We start from the raw sequence: 26,554 nt of genomic DNA, 5'->3' as shown, positions 1-26,554 counted from the left end.
AGTACTAAAAAGAAACGAGCTATCAAGCCATGGAAAGACATGGAGAAACTATACATGCATATTACTAAGTGAAAGAAGCCCATCTGAAAAGCTAAATACTTTATTACTCCAACTATATGACATTCTGGAGAAGACAAAACTATGGAGGCAGTAAAAAAATTATATTTTATATACTTTAAGAGCTACTTTGGTTATTTTGTTAAAAAATAATTAATTTTTATCCATGGACACCTACTTGTTCTCTATAGCTACACTTTTGCTATTGATTTAATATTTCCTTGACATGTAAACCACTTTTATTCAGCAAAATTATTGCTGCTCTATGATACTGTGTTGCCACTACCTGATACTTTTGGGGGGATCAGAACTGCACCTGCAGTGAAAAGCAAAAGCAATTGCTATAGAAATTTAGGGTGAAGACTTGTCAATACAATGGCATGGAACAAATGAAATGCCATTTGGCTAGCACCTGTCATGCCAAGGGAGAGCCTGAAGTCACTGAAGATACACTTTGTAATGCATTACCTGTAGCACAAGACACTCATCATTGGTTTCTCCAGCCCACCTAAATTACAAGAGGAGCAATGCTTTCTCCCATTGCTCCAAATTCTGACCTTCAGAAGACAGGCACATTTCTGATCTCATATGTAATTACTGTATGATACTGAATAATACTGAATCACTTGGTCATTAATGGTATAAAGATGACTAGTTTTGGGCTTCCCTGGTGGCACAGTGGTTGGGAGTCCGCCTGCCGATGCAGGGGACACGGGTTCATGCCCCGGTCCGGGAAGATCCCGCATGCCGCGGAGTAGCTGGGCCCGTGAGCCATGGCCGCTGAGCCTGCGCGTCCGGAGCCTGTGCTCCGCAGCGGGAGAGGCCACAACAGAGAGGCCCGCGTACCGCAAAAAAAAAAAAAAAAAAGATGACTAGTTTTGCCTCCTTTCTCTACTTGGCCATATTCTATTTTATCAACTGAAGATTACTTTTTTTATGTGACCAACTTTGGTAAAAACCCATATTCATAAAGAAAAATGAAACTTCAGTCAAGGGTACAGGAATCTAAATAGCAGATTTAGTTTTCAGTGCTGAATAATACCTTTCAGCAAAATTTGAATTTGCTTTTTAGAATATTCACTTTAGGGGCAAAGGCAAAAACAGAAAAAGGAAGAAAAAAAAGCAAACAAGAACATTGTCATACAACAAACAAACAAATAAGCAAAACGCAAAACAAAATTCTCCATAAAAACATAAAACTTTTCCAAGACTGCCTTCAGCATACCAATGTTGCCACTAAATGAAAAGCCAGTGTCCCAGAATATTTATTTTCAATTCATTATCTCAAGCATTTTTTCAGGTTAAGCAAATTATTACTCCTTATAAAATGTCTAATCTTTCTCTATTCAAAAAGATTAGACTATCTGGTCTCTTTGACAGCTGTCTGCCCTCCTCTGAAATCCTCTGGTTTTCAGTATCTCTTCTGAAAGAATTCCCTAGAATAAAATGCAAACACTGGGTGTTGACTATCTAGGGTAGAAAGCAGAATACAAACCTTTGCCTGAAACGAAGGGATTAGAAGTATCTGAAATTCTGGTTGATGTATCTCTTAAAACCAAGCTCAGCCTTGGATGCCCTCAACCCCATACCCAGTCTTGTCCCCGCTCCACACACACACTGCTGGTGGGTAATAACTATAATGAGAGATCAACTTCCTTAACATTTTCTCAAAGCATGAACACAAGGTCAGGGCTTATTAGCAATAGTAATAAGAACATATAATTTTAGGTGGTATTCAGAACACTACACTCTATGAGCTCATTCAATAATTTTAGCAGAAAACAGACTTTATGCAGAATTGACCTTCAGCTGCTGTTTTCTAAGACCCAAGACCTGTTTTCTTAGCTTTATATTTGTGTACAGTGTAAGTAATGATGTTGAAAAAGCAAAAACACTGTCTGGCTCAAAGAACTTTCTGCTGGACACGAAAATGATGTCTCAACAAAAAGTGTAAGGCAAAGGTACCCACAACTCTGAGTAATTCGATAATTCTACCAATGGTTTTTTGTGACATAATAACCACAAGACTAAGTTTATGTTGCTAGAACTTCAGCATGGAATTACCTCTTTAAAATGTGTATAATTTCAGGATATTTTAATACATAATTTTTTAAAAATCTAAAAAAAGAGAAAAATTTTTAGTTCTTTCTTTTTCTACCTGTCTGCAAAAAGTTCCCATTTAGGATGTGCTGTCATACTATACATGACAAACGTTAGTTCCCTATTACCATTTTCCTGATGTTTATCACATCATTTTCCTTCATAAAAATAGGTACAAGCTTATCTTAGGGCAGCATGAATTTTTTTTAGGTAGATGGTGGCACAGAAGAGAAATGCTTGTTTGTTTGTTTGTTTGTTTTTTCTCTCTCTGTCCCTTTTATTTATACTAGACCTTTTGTAGGCATCTTCTACTTTGGCTTCAATTTTTTGACATTCAGAGAATCTGACAGCATATTTAAATAAATACTATTAGTAATTTCTGACCATGGTGATTGGTTAGTTATCTATGACTGCTAGCAGCACTGGGTCAGTTCTCTGCGAAGTAACTATGGAAAATGATCATGGCCACATGTAGCTACCTTCCAGGAATGATCACTCTGCAATAATGCTATCCTCTTAATGTGGCACATGTAGTGGAGTCAATTCTCATTTTCTACCTTTGGAAACCATTTAAAGGAAAAGTAAGTAGGTGAACAAATAAAATTAAATTAAGATTTTGGTGGCCACTGTGCTTAAGTCTCTAGACCTAAACTTCTAATGCTTGGTAAATCTAACTGAAGTGTCTCCCTTTAAGGTAATTTCCTGTACTCACTGCTGCACTGCTGCTGTTACCACCTTTAAATATGAGAGATGGGGTTTGAGGAGTTATCATTTGAAGGGATGCATATTTACTTTCAGTTTTTGGTGGGGATGAAGAGGCAGGGGGCAGAAAATGGAGCAGAAAAAGCCACCAAGATAGGAAAACTATAATATAGAGTGTATTTATTTATTAAAGATGGCTCAAAAATAGACAAAAAAAAATGGTCAAGCTATCAGGAGTTCACCACAGGAATACTGCTTTAAAATGTTCACAATTATTTGGGAAAGTAGTCTGATGTTTTCAAAATAACACCTTGCAAAAGTGCAGAGTGCCTAAGAAACCCCTCTGAGATCCCTATACTTGGAAATGAAACGGCTGCACCGTCAACTTTTATTCCTCCCATCATCATTATACAATAGTTGCCGTGTTGCTGACTTTTGTTTGTGTCCTGTTATTCAAAAGTAACACATTTAATTGGTCGGTTTACTGGCATTTACGAATGCCAGTACTCAAAGTTCTAGGCTTTCTGTCCTGAGAACATCAGCTCCAAGCAACCCTGCATGACTCTTTGACATCCTCCTGGGAGCAGCGGGTATTACGAGAGCTCCTTCAGAGCAAGAGATGGATGGTTTGATGCCCAATTATTCCACACACTCAAGTGTCTTTCATTTTTTAAAAAGTGAGATACCGGGCTTCCCTGGTGGCGCAGTGGTTGAGGGTCCGCCTGCCGATGCAGGGGACGCGGGTTCGTGCCCCGGTCCGGGAGGATCTCACATGCCGCGGAGCGGCTGGGCCCGTGAGCCATGGCCGCTGAGCCTGCGCGTCCGGAGCCTGTGCTCCGCAATAGGAGAGGCCACAACGGTGAGAGGCCCGCGTGCCGCCAAAAAAAAAAAAAAAAAAAAAAAGTGAGATACCGTCTCTTCTAATATTGAATGAAGTGAAATACTAACCCTTCTGACATTAAAAAATAATGGCAGCAAAAAATTAGCTTTATTATTTATTATTACATAACTCCCTACTTAAATTTAAATTAAATTAAGTTTTCCCTTGTAACAAGGAGAAATACCTATAATTCTCAAGGTTGCTTTAGTGTTTTTCCCAAGGGACTCCTTTCCTTCTCTGACAGGATATATCCAGTAATATCAATATTTCAAACATTATGATGCCAGAATTAAAATACACTATATTTTATTTACCACAAACTGTAGCCTCTATCCTTTTCTTCTTTTCTTCCACTCCCCAGATTTCCTGGCTATAATATCTGGTTAGATTGAGGTCTCTCATATTCTTTTCGTTTATGAGACACTAACCCAAAGCTAAGTATACCTTGCTGATATTACTTTCCCTCTGTCTCTGTCACTCCTTTTTTGGGGGGCGGGGGTGAGGAGCAAATGATTCAAACCTTTGTGAAGAAAGAAATTCTATATACACGATGGTAATTTTCCACCCAAATATTTAAAAATCCATCATCCTCTTGCATTCAAGAAACAATCCTCCACTTAGCAGATGAGCAAATCAGGACCGAGAGAGTTCTGTGATCTGCCTGCAGTAGCACAGCAGTTGTCAGGTCGAGCCCCCAAAGCTCCTGTCCCAGCCTGTGACTTCATTGCAATAGAGGAAAGTTTTTTTGAAGGCCATTATTCAACTAGACATTTTCACTTGAGACACACAATTGCTTAATGAACATTGATTAAATATTGGATGCTTGGGGGGTTGAACTCATAATGGTTCTCAGCCAATTGAAGTAGATCAAACAAAGAAAAAAATCAAATATCCCGAGGTATTTATTTAGCCGACACTTACTGAATGCCTACTATGTGCCCAGATCTCTGCTGAATGTGGAAACCGAAAGATAATTAGACATCCTCCTTGACACTGAGGAATGTACCAATTAATTATTGAAGAAAAAAACTGTATGCTGCAATGTGATCAGTGATATAATAGGAAAAAGTATCAAGTTCCATGGAAACATGAAAGAAAAATGCCCTGAAAGGAGAAATTCTCATGAGTTTCCAACTTAAGTTTCAGCTTAAAGGATGAGAAGACTTTCTCCAGGCTAACATGGGAGGGGTTGGGGGACGGTAAAGACATTTTGCAATGTCAGACACTCTCAATGCTCAGTAAGTACAGGCTGAGGGAATAAACAAATGAGAGGATGAATTGACTCTAGATAGTGGTGTGCTGGTAAACTAGCTCTCTGGAGAAAAACAAAACCCCTGATATGCAGCAAATGTCTATTTACGTGGAGTAAATACTCCCACCGTGGCCAATTTCAAGCTACCAACATGACATCACTGATCACAGAGTTAGGAGGAGATGTGCACCTCTGGCTCTTGCCAGCCACTTTGAGCCCACTCCGGCTCACTGTTAACTGTAGAATACTCTATAAGGATTTGTGGAATGAATGAGCATATAAATAAAAGAAAGAACAGATTACATGATCCCAATGCTAGAACCAATATGGTCAAAGGCACAGAGATCTGAGAATTCTTCGCCCTCTCAATGAATAAGAAACTCTGGGAGGTGTATCAGGAGGAGAGAATGAATGGGGAGTTGGGCTGGATCTAGAATGCCAGGCTCTGGGGTCTGACTTTATTCAAAAGGTAGTAGGGCAGGGCTTCCCTGGTGGCGCAGTGGTTGAGAGTCTGCCAGCCGATGCAGGGGACACGGGTTCGTGCCCTGGTCCAGGAAGGTCCCACATGGCGTGGAGCGGCTGGGCCCGTGAGCCATGGCTGCTGAGCCTGCGCGTCTGGAGCCTGTGCTCCGCAATGGGAGAGGCCACAACAGTGAGAGGCCCGCGTATCGCAAATTAAAAAAAAAAAAAGGTAGTAGGGCATCATCACAAGCTTTTTTTTTTTTTCAATTAATTAATTAATATTTGGCTGCATTGGGCCTTCGTTGCTATGCGCGGGCTTTCTCTAGTTGTGGCAAGCGGGGGCTACTCTTCGTTGTGATGCACGGGTTTCTCACTGCAGTGGCTTCTCTTGTTGCAGAACATGGGCTCTAGGCGCTTCAGTGATTGTGGCGCACGGGCTTAGCTGCTCCGCAGCATGTGGCATCTTCCCGGACCAGGGTGCAAACCCGTGTCCCCTGCATTGGCAGGCGGATTCTTAACCAGTGTGCCACCAGGGAAGTCCCCATCACAAGCTTCTGAAGGAGCGCTCTGACTAGATCCATATTTTAGATGCACCTTTGGCCATAATCCCCTAAGACCACCTTTGCTTGCCTCAAAGTATGAACACGAATGTGAATGGTTAAATCCTTACAAAATTTTAATATGCAGAACAGCTAATGCCTTCCTTTCAACAAAACATAAGGGTAAGATATCCTTCAAATTCTTACTCTGTTGCTGGAAATTACTTCTTTACTGAATCAAAAGTAGTCCTAATGAAGGTGGAGTCAACCAACAGAGGCAAATCCATTTTGAAGCGCAGTATATGCGTAAGGAATAGAGTAAAGGAGAAAATGGATTAGATGGTGTGTGACTGGCTCAGTCACACAGGATACAAAGAAACTACTTTCAAAGACCACTATGACACCCAACCCTCTTCTCTACTGCAGAGTCTTTATGTTTCAGATATTTGGGCTTGTACATATACATGGCCCCAAATTGATGGCTTTACTTTTTGAAACCGACAGGTGCTTTTCCAAACCAGAAACCTTCCCCAGGAATACATCTTACCTAGAGATATTGTCAGGTGAGCAGGCAGAGATGCTTGTCTCCATGCTGTCAGAGCTGTCTAGGCTCAGAGTATCAAAGGCCTGGTCCTTGTAGCTGTGATCTGGGTAGTGGAAACTGTTCAAGTAGACATTTGATTCAGATGCTGTGCGGCTGTAAAATTCAGAAGACTTCTGCCTTTGACCTTCGCTCATCTGTTGGTGATTATATCCTAAGGAGAGAGCCATAAATACGTTAGTATGCCTCATTTTTTTCAGTCTTAGATCTTCTAAGGCTTAAACCAGGAACCCAAAACATCTGCCTATGAAACTGGGACCTTGGTCTAATTTGTTTTGAAGCCAAGAAGATCAAAGAAATGGCATAATGCTCAGTGCAAGGAAGAGTTTCAAAGAAGTGGTCTTGGGAATGATCTTTTCTGTCAGCAGATCACTTGACACTTTCCTATGCCATTTCTACATCTCAGCACAACCGAGAATAATACATCAGCACACACACACAAACACACACACAAAACCAAAACAGAAACACATTTAAAGGCCGTGAATCCTCTGATAATAGCTGGGTTTAAGTGAAGCAAGATGACTCTAGTGACAAGCAACACCAGGGTTTACGGGCAGTCCCTTCTTCAGTGGTATTGCCATTGAAAGGGTACTGGATCTGGTCCTAAAATAGGTGGATCATCTAGGTGTAGGATTTGAGAAACCTGTGTCTCACTCATATCACTCACACTTTTAATCTGGTTAATGTTCAAACGGACATTTTTCTCATTCTTTTTTTTCAAATTCCCTTGTCTGCCAATTACTTATTTAAAACACTCAGAATCAACAGTCCTTCCAATGGCTGTATTCCTCCTAATTAGGTTATATATAGCTCTCTTCTTTTTCTGCCTTAACAGCCAGCCTTCAGCTAGTTGGTGATATCAACCGTATGAAAACATAGGGATCCCATCAACAGGAGCAAAAGTTGCCACTAATAAGAGGGGTTTTCCTTACCCTGGTACCTGGTCAGCTGGCACATTAGGCCACTGGCTTGACTTTGTGTTATCCTATGGCTTTCTTCTGGTAGTTGATTTTGGGCATCACAAATCGAATTATTCTTCCTTTCAATTCTCTATTTAGCATGTATTCGGGAATCAGGGGTCATAGTGATAAACAAATCCCTTAATTCATTAAAAAGATGTTTCTTTAACCAGTACCATAGTTTGCAATCACTTTCTCCCTGATCAAATTTACTTACCAGACCTATGAAGAGTTTACAGTTGGACCATCTGGATTTTCCCTGTTTTCTTGTACTTTACCTACCTCTCTATGAGGCTTTTCATTAGTAATGAAATGGCAAAAAGCAGGCCAGAGGGCAAAAGAAGGCAAGTAATTCCAAACAGCTTCCTCAGCTGTTCATTAAATATTTCCATTTAAAAACGGAAGCCACATCCACGATGCTTTAACAAAGCATTATAGACCAAAACTAAATCTGTAAAATGATTAGCGTCCCATGAGGAGTTTGCATGCCATTAGTATGTAGAGCAGTTTTAGATGTCTAAGTGAAAATATGTTAGTTCAGGTTAAGGCATTTCTGGGCAAATAAGTTTCCTTGATATAAGATGTAATTGTAAGTTATAAATATACACGTATGTAAAAACTACACATCACTTTGCTAAGGAAAGATGCAAAACATAATAGCACACCATGAGACTTCAGAGAGAATATTATTAATTGTAATGATTAATGCATAAAAGCGTTACACAAAGCCAGTGCTCTCATAAGCGTGGAGTTTGTGCCTTTTTTTTTTGGTCTTAAGAATGGCAAAATAATTCATTACTCAAATATTTACCTTTGATACTTGAACTTTTGGAATTACTAACTGCTCCTGTTAAATCGTTTCCAATTATTCATTATGAAAAAAAAGGGGGACGATAAAAAAAAAAAAACACCAGAAATTATTTGAAAAGCTCACACACATATCTTTCCTTATACTTTCAAAAAAGGTTCGTTGGCAAGGAAACCTTCACACTGGCACCAACGACATGGAAGACATTTCCTTGTTTTAGTATGAACAAAACATCCCTAAAAGACAGCCCTGTCATTTCAAACATATAAGACTTATCTCCTTGGTGATGACAGGTGCCACAACCTCCCTTCCCTTCAGTTTTTCACTATGAGGAAAAGCCAGTTCCTACAATGCAATTAACACTTTTTTGGAAAAGCAGAAAAGAGGGGGAACGTATTTCTTCTTAAAGCAACTGTATGCCCTGCTTCTCAGATGTTCCAGGATTTTTTTTTTTTTTTTCCCCAAAAGTACCACAGAATAAGAAAATGAACTTACCGCCTTCGGGTGAGGCAGACAGTAAACTAAACTGGCTCCATGTTTTCAGATGCGGCCATGAGGGAGAGCCGTGTTACAGTGTGTGCTGTGCTAAGGACTGTGAATGTAAATTCCCTAGATCACCTCACTACGTGTTTTATTTTTATTTTATTTCTTTGCTCTACGTCTGAGAAAACCTTGCATCACTCTGGTGGTAGGATAAGCACCTTGCATTTTCGTGGCAACTTAAATGAAAAAGGCTGCTTCTAACAAGTAGCTTCCAAGGCAAGATTTTAGTCTCCTGTGGATCCAGTGTGAGTGGGAATGTCCGTCTTATGCAGTCCCTTCTATCCCCGCAACCGGCAGTATTTTACTGATCTCAGTGAACTCAGCTGTCACCTGGCTTAGCCTCCTCCCTCCTGAACAATTCCAAAAGAACAAGTTACCCCTGCAATTACAATCGAGGGCATGGACCTCTCCCTCGTGACCCCAGAATTGCACCAGCGTGATTCCTAAGAGCTGGCTTTAGGATCCAGGCTCTGGCCTGGCCATTTAAAGGTACAGATACTTTCAACAGAAGGACACCATGGAAGCACAGGAGACGGAAGGAGCGTTCCTGGTAGGAGGCCCAAGAAGAACTGCTGTGCATGAAGCAGCACCAGAACAGGTGTGAGCTGGATTAAGCCACTGCTCAAGTACGAGTTATCAGGGAGGGGGTCATATATGTCCTGTTCACCACAGAATCCCCATTTGTTTAGCATTCAGATGTCACAAAATAAAGAGTCACTGACTGAATGCACTTGTTCAAGAAATTCCAAAAAAAGTTTGTTCAGGTTTTTCCATAAGATGTTACTGAAAAACCCAAATGAACTTTTTGGCCAACCCAATATATTAGTGACTAAATAAGGAAGTGGAATGCATCTACTGTTTCGGGTGGGGCAAAGTAAGTGGACTGGAAAAAATGAGACTTCCCCAAAGCCCTGAGACTGCTTGGTTTTTTGTTTTTAAATTATGTAGCAAGAATAATATTCAGCAGTGGGACAGCATCTGAAAAGTAAAAAGGGCCTTGTAAATGCTCTAAATCCTTCCTGTCCAGATAGAAATGGCTGTTTGAATAGGGTATTTTATAAAGTTTATAAAGTAAGACCTGATAATACCTGAGGCTGGTCACTAAGCATAGCACATACCCGGAATCCTAATCAACTCAACTCTCTTCACTGCCCCGGAAGAGCCAATAGGTTGGACGTTCAAGGCCCATTTATTATTATTATTGTTATCGTTATTTTTAATGTCAATCTCTATGAATTCTGGCTAATTGTACCTGAAAAGTGCTTTGTGAGTTAACCATTGTGGGATGTATAATCTCGCCAATATTTTCCAAATGTGTGTTACATACCTTAACATGGTTATCTGGGCCTTAATACAGAAAATGAGATGACTTAAAATTATAACCTCGGTTTAAGAGGATAAAATTAATCAGTATTTCGGACAATTTCTCACCTGCTGAGACATTCACTCTTCCTAACCATAGTCCACAGCCAGAAGACGAAGGTGCAGGACAAGTCAGGAATGAGGAGGAGAATGATAGAGAAAGGGAAAAAGATACAAGATCAAAAAGGATGACAAAGGGCCAGGGAAAATAAACGTCTTCCAACATGCAGTCATTGACCGTGTTAGTAACAATACCAGCTTGACGAGGTAAGATATTCACATTTTTAGATTAAATTTGAGTTTATAGAGACGAACTCAAGAAGTTAACAAAACAAAAACAAGCTTCTGATACATGCACACAGTCAAAAATGATTTGTTACAGGAGAAAAGAAGTTTTCACACATGTTCAACTAGAAAATAGGGAGAATAAAAACAAGATTATATCTATAAAACAATCCTTTTTTCCAAGAAGACATTAACAAATAGTTTTTAAGACTTAAGGTTTGTAAAATGCCATTCAATGATTTGAAGCACAGTCCATCAAACTTTATAGCAAGTCAGTCTTTTAATGCCCTACATTTCTGTCTCCCAGCCACATAAGAATCATTTATTCTAGCCAGCAATTTAGGCTGTTCTTCACTCTTTACTAAGTCTCGAGGCTTAAATGGAATGAATAGGTAGGAGCCTCCTAGATCCTTCCATCGTCTCACATAGTCTGCCGCCTGCCTTATTTATACCTGGCCTTTATAAAGGGGAAACGTCATATTTTACACTTAGCCTACACACATCACAAGGCCCACTCTTTTCTTTATCTAGATCCTGAGTCTTACGAAACGGTGCTTCCGAAGCACTCGTGTTTCCTGCATGGTCTGACCTTGCAATAAGAAAATCAAAACAAAGAGGGTCATGCAGCTGCCGGTCAATGAACAGCAGCTGCACGCAGCATTGTGCTTCTAGCAAATGTGCAACAATTTGCCTCTAACGTGTAAAAAGGAAGAATCATTAGACTAAAAGTCCACCATTGTACAGTTTTAAATCTGATCACTTCTTAAAGATGACAATGACCTTTCATTATTTGCTGGAAACAAAAACACCACACAGGGAGGTTGTCATACCTTTCCTGGGCTTTCCTGCATTGAACAGAAGATAAGAGGACAAAGATTTCATTCATTCTAAAGCTTACAAAGGAATAGTTCACAAGTTGTACAAAAGCCAATAACCATTACAACTTTAGGATCTGAGTCCCTGGACTCTTTGCTTTAAACTCTGCTCTCAGAGATATTTGTTTGCACGATTCACGCTGTCAGGGCTACTAAAAAAGTGCTTATTGAAGGAAGGCTTATACTTACACCATCGTCCTTGATGTATCCATTACGAATAAGCAGCAAAAAGATAGTTCATTTAAGTTAATTTGTGTAAGTCACAAAAATGATAAGACCTATTTAATTTGAGTTAATGAAAAATGTACGAGGTCTGATTTTTTCAAAACCATGGACTTTTACTTGGTGTTTGCTATTTTAATGGAGCCAACAAGTAGTAGTGAAACACAATTCCAAATGAATTATGAGTCATCCTCCTTGGTCCTTGTGGGCTACCTGTATGGGCTTAGTAGAAAATCCTGCCAATTTTATGGTCCAATTTTAGTAGAAAATCCTGCCAATTTTAAAAACTGCAGTCCCTGACCCTTCCTCCTCTGGGCAGGGAAGCCAAGGGTGGCAGGCTGGCCTCACAAGGTACATCACATCCTCTTGGGTCAGCACACATATGAGGCTTCTCTATTTCCTCGGAAGCTGTCTCATCATCACCACATGAAACTCTTTAAGAGGAACACCACTCAGAGCTGCAGCAGGGAAGGACAGGCTGCAGACTTCTGGGATGTACAAAAGACCCAACAGTGAAGAACAGGGGCACAAAAGACAGGTCAAAGACAATAGATTCTGTAGACGGCACCTAATGTGACCTAAGGGAACTGGCTCAGTTCTTCTTCATGGACCTAACATGGGGATTCCCATTATTTGGGGGGAACACAGATGAGAAAAATAGAGATCAAACATCCCTCCAGTTTCACCATATTCTCACAAGAATCCTCTTACACAGTATTGTTTACAGGTTTGTTTGGTATAAAGGACTAGTTTTTCTTACTCTCTATCTTAAGGCAAAAACTTTCAACATAAAGTGTGGGTGCCGTGGCCAGTCCAAACTTTGATGCCTTCAGCCAGTGGGAAAAATCCGTTTAAAAAGAAGTCTATAAATATCACAGAGAAATGCATCAACAGAAAACAGACTTGACCCACAAGCGAACAGTGATTAATGAGAGCCAAAATATACTCATTTATGTTTATTATTTATATACCATAAGAGATATTTTTAGTTTATTAAGAAATTATGATAAAATAAAAGAGAAGTTCAATCAAATGTATTTTATTCAAAGGTTAACACTGTAAACCTCTCATATATTATAAACCACTTTTAGGAACACCATAGCTTCTATTAACTCTTAAATCACTCTGGTAGTGATAGGAAATCCTCATTCAAGTGATATAGATATAGCTCACTTATCCACACACATATACACATTATGTATACATGCATATATATACACCAGTATATAAACATATTTCTAATGGTACTAGTGATTATTCCCTGGTGACGTTAGCAAAGAGGCCGAGCAGTCAGAACTGCCTCTAAGCTGGCTTGGAGGGAAGGGTTTCAATCCCACTAATGAACACATTGAGAGGCCAGACGCTCATCACTCTGTCAGCATCCCCATTCACATCCCGGGCATACATCCATCACTGCATTTACCACACTTTATTGAAAGCATCTGTTTGTTTTTCTCTTCCTCATGAGACTCTAGGCATCTCAAGGGCAAAGATCATGTAATTTATTTGTATTTTTGCTGTCTAGCACCATGCCTGCTCAAAAGTGAGGGCCAATATAAGCTGACCTAAACTACCGTGTTAACACAATAAATCTAATCTGCACAAGAAGCTCACCTCTGGAACTGCCTTACGGTATTTTCTTCTAGCCCCACAAAGACTACTTGAGAACCCCATTAGAGATGCAACATATTACAAAGAAACAGAACATGCTGAGAGTCCAAGTCTACCTGAAACCTAACAACCACATAGAAGAAAAGCTCAACCCGGGCTTCCCTGGTGGCGCAGTGGTTGAGAGTCCGCCTGCTGATGCAGGGGACGCAGGTTCGTGCCCCGGTCCGGGAAGATCCCACATGCCGCGGAGCGGCTGGGCCCGTGAGCCATGGCCGCTGAGCCTGCACGTCCGGAGCCTGTGCTCCGCAACGGGAGAGGCCACAACAGTGAGAGGCCTGCCTACCGCCAAAAAAAAAAAAAGCTCAACCCACTTTAAAAGGCCTAAGGGAAGTCTGTCCTGAGCCACTAGTGCTCTGTGTCAGCTCAATGAGTCTTTAGCACGTGTTCAACAGGGCGGCTCAGCCACAAACCAGGCGAGTGATCTGACTCGGTTAAGTGCCTTGGTAATCTCTCAGGATCTCAGGGGTCTCTTTTTTCCTTCTCCCAATCAAATGGGAAGGTTAGTATTCTCTGTGGGCCTTTCTGATTGGAGAAGTCTACTGAATTTATAAAATACAATGGTTATGTACCAGCCTAATGTGCATATAGGAAAACTTATCTCAGTACAACAATAAGGAAGTATACCTCTATATATCCCTCCCCTAAGTGGACACATGAAGAGTAAAGTTGACTGAATCACTTTGCTGTACAGCAGAAATTAACACAACATTGTAAATCAACTATACTTCAATAAAATTTTAAAAAAATGAAACGAGTAAAGTTGAGGACTTAGGTTGATCCCCTCCCTAACGATCCCCAACTCTGTTTGGTCTCCCCCTCCCTGAGGAATTCTAATGCTTGACAAAGGACATGACACTGGGCTTAAAAGGTACCTACCTCTGAGCATCCTCCGAGATTCTGAGTCTTTGGTCATGGTTGCCAGCGAGTGGGGGAGCACACTGCCACAGCTGTTGCTCTGTCCCAGGGGCAGGTGGCCCTGTGAGAAACAGGAGGAAAAACTCAGGCAAACTGCAGGCCCAACGGTCCTTCTGGACATGGTCACATCGCTGATTCCTAGCTCCTATCTAAGCGCAGAAGGCAGCGAAGGTAGGTCTTTGCATCCCGTGTGTTGATGCTAAATGGTAAAGCCCAGTCGCTGTCCCTCCCCAGGAGCTCCACAGCAGTCTCAACATCACAGCCATTCCTCCAGTGGCAGCAGTTCCAAAAGTGAAGACAGATAGGGAAAACACTGTCCAAAACCACCTTGGAGAACAACTCAAAGTCCTTCATGCGAGAGGAGCAGATGCAGGGACAAGAACGCATGCACATCATGCACAAGGACAGAGCAGATCCACACACGTTACAAGGGCACCAATTTCCATCTGCTCCAAGCGATCGAGTGGGCTGAAAACTGGAGACACGTAACGTTAACTATCCCGGTGGTTTTAGCACTTTTAAAATAGCAAATTCCTTGGAACACCAGTTTATAAAATAGATGAAAACAAAGTGATTAAGGACAAGGGAAGGACTCCAAAGTCTGTCCCACTCAAAACCTCCTTCTCACTTGCCCTTCCCCTCCTCCTGCCATGACCCCTTGGTAAGGCAGCAGAACAGGCGTGAGGGCAGCTCAGGCATCAGACCACATGGATCTACTTTCTAGCTTCAGGGCCGACCAGCTTCAGGTGACCAGGTGGACCAGTCACCTAGCTTCTTTCCACCTCAGTTTTATCCATGTATACAATGGGGATACTAATTAGTACCTCTACTACCTAGTGTTACTGGGTTTTACAAAGAAACAATCCATGTCAAAGGCTTAGCCCAGTGTCAGCTCCAAGAAATGGTTCGATAAATATTTTTTGCCATTATTCCTGGAATCCAGAGCTTATGTCCTCCAATTTCCATATCTGGGATACAGCTACGGGAGTGTGTCACATAAGTGAAGGCTACTCACCACTTGTGTGGTGGTAGAAAATACCCTGGACCAGGTGCTTCGGTCCCAGAGCGTATAATTCCAAACATCCTCTGAACAGGATAGAAAATGCAATTTAGTTATGACGTCTGCCCAACAAGCAAACTTAATGGTATATTATTTAGCATTTCCTTTAGGGGCCTTTGCATGTCAGTCAACATAAGGACAAAAAGACTCACTGAAGGTGAAGCCCGTGGTTCTCCCCGTGTCCTACCTTTGGGGCGGTGCTTCTCCCCATAGTAGCACTGCTGAAATGGGGGGATATGGAAGGTGTGGTTTTCTTTCGAGGCAAAGTGTCACTCAGATAGAGGCCTTCTTGGTGCTGTTTTTTCCTTTCTTCCAGACTTCTAAAATGCTTTAAATGCAAATGTAAAGCAGAATAGCAAAACTTGACTAACTGAAACAGGTCACTGAAGTAATTAAGAGGTATGCATGTACAAAGAAGCTTTGGAATTTTAATACAGAATTTTTAAAAATTACTCAACTTAGACTTGTATTCACTAAGAAAATTGGGCTAGTATTCGGTAAGGTACACTGGAAGAATTTATTACTGAACCTAGAAAAATTCAGAAAAATCCACCTGTCATTTCTGTAGTAGTGCCTGCTGCCCTGGGGCCTCAGGACAACTTACAAGTTATTATGATGGTTGCCATGTGGATGGCAGAACAGCCAGTGGACAAAGCAAGTAAGCAGTTTCTCCCTTTGTCTGTCTGGACAGTTCTGTGTGATGGCACGGATCCCAGTGTGAGGAGAATAAGAAAAGGGAGAAGGAAGAAATGAAGAGAAAGCATAAACAGGGAAGTGGGTTTAAAGTTAGAATCATATTTCAATCACATAAACACACTCCAAATCCACATGTTTCCATATAAGGCATCCTTCTAGACTGAAAAAAGATCTTGGCCAAGGAGCCTCTACAGCAATCCCTCACAGTTAAAAATCCTTCTGTTGACTATTTCATTTTTATTTTCAGATTCCTAAGGCAAAATTTTTGCCAACTCGAAACTTATCCAAATTTTTCTTGGCCTCCCCCAAAATGTCTTCAATAGTAAATTTATTTCCTAGTTAGAGGTTCTTTAGGTTTGATCATTTTTATACTGAACTCAGGCTTTTGAAATATGTAAAAATTAATGCAACTTTGGGTTATCAAACTTACTATCAATCTCCAAACACGCCAATCATGAAGAATATCTGCAATTTAACTTTACAATGATCTGTTTATACTAGATATTTATTAACCTAAAAGTAGTGAGGAGATACAGTCCTTTAACCAAAGGTAATAGATAGTAAAGGTAGCTGTAAGAAAGGTAAGGGCTGGGCATAGGAAACTAGAGTTCACCTACTTTGCGGGGGGGGGGGTGTCTATTGACTGACTCCTTAGGATTTTCTAGGGCCAAATTCACATAAGGATTTGATTATAATGGAAAGGAGTCTCAAAATAGATTTTTTGAATACCCCAGCATGAGTATGCATAGAATGTATCAAATGGAGGGCAACACTTTTGGAATAATAAATTATCTATTTTAAAAAGTGCAATAAAAAACTATTGTTCTATGTACCAAATGCACTGCCTGTGGTGTTACCCTGGACAAGCTACTCACCAATGCTGAGCCTCAGTTCCCTAAATATCAATATGGAGATAGTTCGTATTTCACGGGATTGTTAAAAGGAAGAAATGAGACATTTGTAAAACGTTGAGGAAATTTTGGCTCATAGCAGAGGAATGACGTCTATTATTATGGTTTCAATAATGTGTGAGGAAAATATTTTGTGTTGACACAGCAACTTTTTACACCATGGATTTTATAGAAATAATTATTATGGTTTTGAAAAATACCTGAAGTAAGTTGCAATATTTTGGTTGAATGGGAACTGAAGCATGAGGATGTGAAACTAGCTCAAACATATCAAAAGCCAGGAGAGGACAATCAAGGTCTCAAACTTTCTAACAATTCCCACACTCTTAGGCCATAATAAATGTCCTTAAAAAAAACAGGAGTATGCGTCTTATCTTTTTAAAAAATACCTTTGGAAGACCCTAGCACATATTCTGCAACCCACCTGCCACCTCTTTGTTAGGTTTTGAGTTTTTATAAAGGGACCAGGGGGACTTCCCTGGTGGTCCAGTGGTTAACTTCGCCTTCCAATGCAGGGGGTGCAGGTTCGATCCCTGGTTGGGGAGCTAAGATCCCACATGCCCCACGGACAAAAAACCAAAACATAAAAGAGAAGCAACATTGTAACGAATTCAATAAAGACTTTAAAAATGGTCCACATCAAAAAAATCTTTAAAAAAGTAAATAAATAAAAAGGGATCAGGAAAAACAAAACAAAAAAATACCTTTGGAAAAGTTGAAGAAAAGATTTCACATCAGTTAAGTTTGTTGTTAAGGTGAAACTCTAAACACCAGCTCCTAATTACCTGCTGGTCCTGTTGCTGCTGCCTTCTGTGTTTCTTAGCTGGTAGAGGAGGTGGTGTGTCATTTAAAGGAAAAGAATCGACAGATGTAGCCACGACTTCAGGCCAAGGGGCCGATGGAGGTTGAGTGATAGGATGAGGAGAAAGGGTGGAAGGAAACATAAATCCAGAACAGACAGGTGCTCTTTGCTTTAGAGGAGAAAGAAAAAATATATATGTGTCCATATGAAATGAAAGAATAAGACAAAGAAATGAAATCGATAATCTGATTGTTTTGTTTTCTTATATGTTAATCAAGAAGGCATAAATGATGGGCAGTATCTTTCAATTTAGCCTCTTGTTAAGATCTCACACTGTGAGCAACTTGGGTCCGTAAGAGGTATTTTAATTTACTATTATTTACACCTCCACAGATGTTTTAAAGCAGCTTAATATTAAAAAGAAATCCATACTGCAAAACAAAATAGAAGACAAAATCAAACTGGAAAGGTGATTCAAACCAACAATTTTAGAAAGGCTTTTTGGTTTCTAAGAAAAGTAGGTTGGGCTAAAGTGCTAAGAGATATATACGTGTGTGTGTGTATTTATATATATGTATAGTTCAGTTTTCTGAACTTACTTCTCCTAGTACTCTATACTCTGTACCATATATTTCATGGTTTCTAGTATTATCATTGGTAGAGCACTACCCCCAAATCGGTCTGTTTTTTTCATCTCACCATCACTCTTGGTCCTCTGGTCAACCAAACAAATATTTGTCTCACACACCCTTATTTTCAGTTAACCATGGGTTAATTCTTGACATGAGGAAAGCAGTGAATGAATGAAATGGCATGCCAACACACCTCTTTATTTTGTGGCTGGCTCGCCAGCACAGCTGTGGTAGGCCCAGTGGCAACAGCATCAGCGTCAGCAGGGAACTGAGTGGAAGGGGAGAGATTCGTGGAATTGCCACATGGCTCATTAATTTCATTTACAATGATATAGCCCTAAAAGGAGGAATTCAGAAGTTAAACACAAGGAAAGCAAGAGCTGAGGCATGCGAGAGTATTAATGCTCCAGTACAATGGAGTTAGCTTAGAGCATCACAGCCAGATATCTGTGGTATTATCAGATGTTTCATTAAGGCAGTCATCAACTATTAAAATGGATTTATGGTGCTTACTCTTGAAAAATGATATTTCAAACATTAAAAGTAAATTTTCAGATAAAATCAAAATGACTTTATTATAAATAACCCAATACCTTTGATTTACATATCCATCCATGTCGGCATTCATTCTGTTGACTGAATAGGATGTCACTACACAGCGTTTAAAATCATCGCAAGCAAAAATAAATATGAGACATAAAATCGACAGTGCAATCACTCTCTAATTCAAGAGCCTTTTCCATAAATCTTTATTTTTAGATTTTCCCTTCTTCTTCTGTTTCCTGACAAATTAGAGAGTGAATAAATGTAGACTAAAGGCTACTGGGTTTTGCACTAAGACATTTATAAAGCAGTAATTTATTCATAATGGAATCTTGCTTTTAGGTGTCTCAACAAAATGAAAATAAAAAGGACACTGTTCTCTTGTGAGCCTTCCTTAGCAAGAGAAACGTGTATACACGTGTGCATACACACACACACACAAATCCCTAAGATGAAGTTGCAGCTTGAGGATGTTTCAATTTAAGGCAGCTTGCCCAACTCCCAACTCTACCCCTAGGACAGAGAATTTCCAGTTACTTTTAAATTCGATGATTCAGTTCTGGCTTCAGTTTAGAGAAAATACCCATGAATTAAAGTTGATGAGAATCAAAACTCCTGAATTTATATTTGAGGAAAAGGCACTTGTAAATTACCATGGAAAGTAATTGTACAGACCATTCATGATTTTCACCACACCAATAAAACAGTATGAAAAAAAGAATAAAGGGTATAAATTAATATCTCTTTTTTTTTTTTGCAGTACGCGGGCCTCTCACTGTAGTGGCCTCTCCCGTTGCGGAGCACAGGCTCCGGACACGCAGGCTCAGCGGCCATGGCTCACAGGCCTAGCCGCTCCGCAGCATGTGGGATCTTTCCGGACTGGGGCACAAACCCGTGTCCCCTGCATCGGCTGGCGGACTCTCAACCACTGCACCACCAGGGAAGCCCAATATCTCTCTTTTAAAAGTAAATTGAGTTAAATTTAACACTTGGATTCTTCTATTTGCCCATCAATCCTTTCAAACAGTGGCTCCAGGAAAGGCAAGATATTGCTATGTTGGTGAAGCAAAAATTCCAGGCTGCAAGCAAGGTTTTCACTGAGAATTTATAATTCTGACAAAGTGGAGAAAGCCAGAGTTGACTGTTTATAAATTGGAGGTATCAAAATGCTGCTGAATTCAGTCTTGCACTTCAGAAAGGGGCAATAGATACCATGTAAAGTCTTATAAGATTAAGTTGAAGAAAGGAAGTTGACAACTAGGTTGTCAAATTTATTTTATCTTTGATAATGAATGACAGTGAAGAGTAACAACTTTGAGTTATTCTTTTGCTAAGTTGATAGTAGAATCTTTCAAAACCAAGGTTGGATTCTTTATATGAGTCATAACCATATATCCTAATTAATTGCTTCAAAAATGTACGTCATTTTCCAAAAGTGGGACTTGTTTAAAAGAGTTGGATATAAATTCATGACTCTTTAAAAAAAGAGACAGAATGAGAGTGAGAGAGAGAGAGAAAGAAGGAAAGAGGGAGAGAGAAAGAAAGGGAGAGGAAGGAAGGAAGGAAGGAAGGAGACAATCAAAACATCTTCTGAGCCAAGTCTGCTTGACATGAAGGAGGACACACAGCCACTCAACAAACACAAGAGTTGCAGACACACCAATACAGTCAAAAAGGCAAATTGGATTTTGACAACAGGAGGGCTGCAGAGAATAAGAACAACTCTTGAATAATAGAAAGGAAAAGATTTTATTCTTTTAAGAGGTGAAGTGACCTTAGAGCTTATCTAATGCACTTGGAAGCCACAAGCCCTTCAAACTCAGTATGTCCAGAGTCAAACCGCATTTCCCTCTCAAATCTATTCTTTCCCCAGTCTTCCCTATCTCAGTAACAGCTACTCACCATCAACCTCATTATTCAAACTGGAATAACGGCAGCATTCCTGACAATACCCTTAATTTACTTCATCCCCACATCCAATCTATCAACAAGAACTGTCAACTCTGTCTCCAAAGTATTTCTGCATCCAGCTAATTTTCTCCATCTCTCTTCATTTGTTCAAATCCAAGCCACCGGCACCTCCAGCCTATACTATTGCAATCACCACTATACTGGTTTCCCAGCATCTCCTCTTTATAATCCAGTAGAGCATCCCAGAGTGAGCTTTAACAAATGGACCTCAAATAATGTCACTTCCCTGCTTAAAATCCCTCAGTGGCTTCCCATCCACATAAAATAAACCAAATTTCTTTAACATGACTCACAAGACCCAGCCCCTGCCCACCTCACTGACAACCATATTCCACTACCCTCCATTCACAACCACTCTTTATGCAGTGAATCTGCTGGATCTGTGTTCTAAATAACGGAGAGAAACTAGAAACTGAATGGTCTAAAAAAGTTTTTTGGAAACATTTCACAAAATGCTTCCGAGGGACATATTATTCACTCCTATTATGTGATGAGCATTTACCTCACACACCTACACACACACACACACACTACTTTCGATGAAGGAATTCCTAACTCTGCTGTCTTTTTAAAGGGTTTTTTGTTATTATGAAAAATTTTATGCAGAAGCAAGCTTTTTCTTTAGCTTTTTGAAAAAAAATAAAACTATTTTCTTTCTCAGTCAGCGTTTTAATTTTCCAAATTAGAGTTAAAATATTTAACCATTATAGCAATGTAGCTCTGTAAAAAGGTATTTGGGAAAGGGTGGCGGTGGGACCTGGGAAAAGATGGATGTTTGGGATAAAGAGAGTGTACAACTTAATGTAAACAGGATTTTCCGACTTAGGGGCAAAAATAGCATAGACAAAATTGGGGGGAAAAGGAGAGAGAGATGTTTGGGGGCATTTTCACGTTCTAGAAGACAGGAGAAAGGGAAGAAAGTAGGAAAGAGGAGAAACTGAGAAAGGAAAATGGAGGAAGGAAAGAAGAGAATTTAAGACTAGCTTTGGTCTGGATCCTAAATTTTTTGAAACTTCAAGTTAACCCACAATGTCACCGTTAAGCAAAGTATACACACATACACACACACACACACACACACACACACACACACACACACAGAGTGAATCTGCATTAGACACAAAGATAATCCCTGAAATTCTCAAAGCACAAATAACAAAAGGCAGGAAAACCATCAAAGCATTGAGTGCTTTCATAAGTCACTTCAGTTAGTGTTTTTCCTAGTCAGCTAATCGCATAAAACTGAGGCTCATCTCCTGAGTTCTAAGGTGATATGAGTAGACAAGAAAAATCACAGCTTACCTCTTTTAGAGTATTGGGGTTGACAGGAAACCCTTTGCCCCCAGAGAGGCTGGAGTATTTCTTTTCCAAATTACAAAGATTTTCCTTTTCCTGAAGGAACACAAACTCTATTAAACTGAGTCAACCTTGTATTTCCCTGATGACTAACGACTGAGTATTCTTTCATGGGACTTACTGACTCTTCCCATAACTTCTCTCGTGAAGTGTTTCAATTCCAGTCTTTTGTCTGTTTTTTAAAAATCTAGTTATTGGTTATTTATCTACTGCTTTTGAGTTTGTAGGAGTTTTTAATGTATTCTGGATACAAGCCTTCTGTCATTTCCTCTTGAAGAAATCTTTGCTTACTCCAAGGCCATGAAGGTGTACTTGCACACCTGTATTTTCTAGAATCTTTTTCACCTTAATTTTTATGTTTAGGTCTATAATCTGTCTCAAATTAATTTATATGCATGGTGTGAGGATGAATGGTATTGAGATTCATTTTTTGCCATGTTTACCTAGTTGATCCAGCAACACAGGCTGGACTTTCCTTTCCCTACTGGACTGTCTTAGAACCTTTATCAAGAATCAATAGACAGTATATGTGTGGGTCTATTTCTGGACTCTGTTCTGTTCCTTTGCTCTATATGTCTATTTGTATGCCAGTACCACACCCTCTTAAATACTATGTCATTATAGTAAAACTTGAAGTCAAATAGTATAAATCCTCCAACTTTGTTCTTCTTATTCAAAGTTGTTTCAGCTACTCTATGCCCTTTACATTTTCATATACAGTCGATTCTCATTATCTGCAGTAGTTGTGTTCTATAATGTTGCCATGAACACTGAACTAGAGAATATTGAACCATTGGGTTTCTGGTCACAATATTTTCATCAACTGATTACTGCATAACTTTGTTTTATGTGTGTCTCTTTTTAAAGACATCTTATTTAATATACAACGTTGATACATTAACATTAAATTCATAGCCAACAGCACCATAATTCATGCCTGAAAGCTGTTTATCTAACACATGTATTTTCACCATAAGGCACATCACAGCCTTCCTGCCGTTAGGAACACCAGACAATACTTCAGCACTTGTGAGCCACTTTAAACAGCAAAATCACCAAAAAGCACAAAAATGTGAAAACATGGCACTAAACGGTCCACAAAAAGGACACTTGTTTACAGTAAGAGAAATAAAACAAGAAGGCAGAGAAGTGCCTTGTTCAATCTCAGCTGGGAACATGCATGTCCATTGAGTGACTCAAAATTTTCACTGCTCTGTGCCTGTCCATCCATGACTGCATGACAAGTATTAATTTTAGGGTTACAAATGAATTTTACTGAGCAGATGGATTCACAAATACAGACTGCATGAATAATGAAGATCAACTGCAAATTTTAGCATCAACTTGTCAATTTCTACAAAAAAAATCTGTTGGGATTTTTATTGGGCCTTTGCCAGGAAGACCCACATGCAAATAATTGGAGTTCAAAACAACAGAGCAACTGAGCCAAAATGTTTGAGAGCAGTAAAAAGAGCAGAATATGTTTTACCTATCTGATGAAAAATACGATATTTTTTAAAAGAAGAAAATCAGAATACATACAGATTTTTCATAGTTTGGATTTTCACACTGTGGAGAAAGCATGAATAAAATGTCTTTGCTTATTTTCTGTATTATAGTTAATCATTCAGAGCATCAGCTCATTAATGTGGAGGATTAAATAAAAATGTATATAGAAAATTCTTCCTCAAATTATAATTCACTATTCTTTATTAAAAGGTACTTACTTTGATGGAAGCAACCTTCCCTGAGTTGGAACCTGTGTTTTACTGCAACCAGTGCTGAAAAGGAAATACTTACTCTCTGTAACATCATTATTAAGTTATTCTTTTCTTTCACAAAATGATCTTGTTCTCTCTGAGCCTGCTGGACAATGTGATTAGCTTGCTTTTTCAATGCAGAAATTTTTTCCTGGAGGAAAAAAAAAAAAAAAAACGACCATAGAGATGTACATTAGACATTCAAGGGTTTTCCAGTCTGTCCTGGAAAGGGAGAAAAAGTGTTATAACCTGAAGCACAGTGACCACATTTCATTGATGGTAGGTAGGCAGTGATTATTACCCAGAGATGATGAGCAGTTTCTTTGAACTGACAAGCTCAAGGCTTTTCTTTACCTAAGGCCAAGTGATTCAAAATCTATTTCAAGAACCTGGAAGTCAACAGGAAATCTTGTGTTAGAATATAAATGAATTTTTGGCATCATTTTGGGAGATGCCTCATGAGAAAAAACAATGGAATTTCTTATTTAAACTGAAAGCTTAAGAAGTCACCTTCTCCATCCTCTCCCTCAACTTTATCAGTTTAGTACAGAGCACAGGGGTGCGATTCTAAATTCTGGAACAGGAGTTGAATTCTGGACTGGACATCCGGGTGCTCAGGGCTGGATGGAGGCGGTCATCTGCATAGCATTCCACGAGGCTGCTTCTAGTAGTAGTAAACTATCAGCCATCTGTGAGAACTACTGGGCGATGGGAACAGAGGCATTCTAGAAGAGACTGTTCGTAGAATTATTCTAAATCCAGTTACTATGATTGCAAAAGCAAGTAATCTAAAACAAATATCTAGATTTCAGATTTTCTCTACCTTGGTTTTCACATTTCTATTCATAAATGCATCTGCAGCATCAAGCAACAATGAGTATAACAAGTCTCGGTTTATCTAGTTGGGAGCACCATTTGGCATGTAAATGGCAGGCTCCAGGCTCCACGATCTGCCAAATGTGACACGTGGTTAAACACACAAAGATATTCAGATACAACAGATAGACAGACAGATGGACACACGCTACAGCTATGTTAATAATCATTCTTGTCACATAGCAAGGGGTATATTTTGACTTTTCACATTGAACAACACCTGGCAAAAGTACCTTTCTAGTAACAATGTTCCGTTGATATTCAGCCACTTCACGCAGGAGCTGCTGGGTCAGGTTCTCCTTTTCCTCATCTAGACGGCTCTCACGTTCAAGCTGCTGGAATTCCAGGTCTTCAAAGTGTTTGCTCTCCACATCCAACAGGTCAGCATCCTTTGGAGAAAAGGGAATGAAAACAAGACACACCAGAATAGCTGCAGCGTTCTTAATGTGAAGAAAAAATTATTAAAAGCAAAAAGATCAAAATATCTTTCCACTTGCAACACTGACCAGGGTTAGAACATGATAATCCTCTCTCTGGAGTTAAACCCCAGAGCAGTGACTTTACGATGAAATTGAAAGGGACTGGGGTAGGGGTGGGAGGGCAGCATCTATTTCACCACTGGTTTTAGACTGCTCTGTGGTTGTAGGAATTCTTGCTTTAAATCTACCAGGTGGCTTTAAAATGGATCATGAAATATAAAAAGAATTCAATAAATAACCTAAACATTATCTGCAGACCAAAGGTGTGACATAATCTCTTGAGAAAAATTCCTGTTTTCCACAAATTTTCAAATGAAATGAGACTTTAGTATAAAGATTAAATTCAATATTCCAAAGTTGTTGACTATAAAAAAAAAGATTCAAAAGTTGGCATACATGGGCTTCCCTGGTGGCGCAGTGGTTGAGAGTTCGCCTGCTGATGCAGGGGACACGGGTTCGTGCCCCGGTCCGGGAGGATCCCACATGCCACCAAACGGCTGGGCCCGTGAGCCATGGCCGCTGAGCCTGCGTGTCCGGAGCCTGTGCTCCGCAACGGGAGAGGCCACAACAGTGAGAGGCCCGCGTACCGCAAAAAAAAAAAAAAAAAAAAAAAAAGTTGGCATACGTAACAGATTAGAGGTCTCTAAGAGGAATATATGTACCTCAAATGGCATACCACACAAGGCACTGGGATGTGAGGAAGGAATATTAGAGCTTCTTTATATTTTTTTTAGTTTTTCTTCTTCTTTTACAAATTCTCAATAAATGTTCTCTAATGTACTTTCAAGTAGAGTAGTATATGTACATTATTTTAAAAGAATATATATATTTTAAGCATGTATGCAATACATATAATATATACATTTATAATATAATGTGACCTATATGTATGTATATGTAGGCATGCATGCTCAAATAATTTTTTTTTTTTTTTTGCGGTACGCAGGCCTCTCACTGTTGTGGCCTCTCCCGTTGCGGAGCACAAGCTCCAGACGCGCAGGCTCGGTGGCCATGGCTCACGGGCCCAGCCGCTCCGCGGCATGTGGGATCTTCCCGGACCGGGGCACGAACCCGTGTCCCCTGCATCGGCAGGTGGACTCTCAACCACTGCGCCACCAGGGAAGCCCTCAAATAATTTTAATGAAGGGAGAAGTCACCAAAAACATTTGAAGATTGGAGTTCTTAAACTGGGCTTCTGTGAATCCCTTAAAATTGTTTACAAACCTTTTTAT

General features: G+C 39.8%; 1 protein-coding gene across 5 annotated transcripts in view; it reads right to left on the bottom strand.

Annotated features, from left to right (window-relative positions):
* The window catches only part of PHLDB2 (pleckstrin homology like domain family B member 2), a 128,820-nt gene that overhangs the window by 9,649 nt on the left and 92,617 nt on the right, over positions 1 to 26,554 (bottom strand). For 2 of the 5 annotated variants that reach the window (XM_030836751.2, XM_060298049.1), the window contains 7 exons: positions 25,077 to 25,232; positions 24,008 to 24,118; positions 22,154 to 22,243; positions 18,531 to 18,674; positions 15,484 to 15,624; positions 14,198 to 14,297; positions 6,540 to 6,747 (listed from right to left, as the gene is read on the bottom strand). In XM_030836751.2, coding sequence (XP_030692611.1) covers positions 6,540 to 6,747; positions 14,198 to 14,297; positions 15,484 to 15,624; positions 18,531 to 18,674; positions 22,154 to 22,243; positions 24,008 to 24,118; positions 25,077 to 25,232 — 950 coding nt within the window. Of the gene's footprint in view, positions 1 to 6,539; positions 6,748 to 10,337; positions 10,359 to 14,197; positions 14,298 to 15,483; positions 15,625 to 17,688; positions 17,875 to 18,530; positions 18,675 to 22,153; positions 22,244 to 24,007; positions 24,119 to 25,076; positions 25,233 to 26,554 lie in introns of all 5 variants that reach the window. The other 3 variants (XM_060298048.1, XM_060298050.1, XM_060298051.1) reach the window with 3 other exon arrangements.

Source organism: Globicephala melas, chromosome 4, assembly GCF_963455315.2.
Source record: "Globicephala melas chromosome 4, mGloMel1.2, whole genome shotgun sequence".
Classification (NCBI taxonomy): domain Eukaryota; kingdom Metazoa; phylum Chordata; class Mammalia; order Artiodactyla; family Delphinidae; genus Globicephala; species Globicephala melas.
Note: the sequence above shows the minus strand (reverse complement) of the source record. Positions and strands in the feature narration are given on the sequence as shown.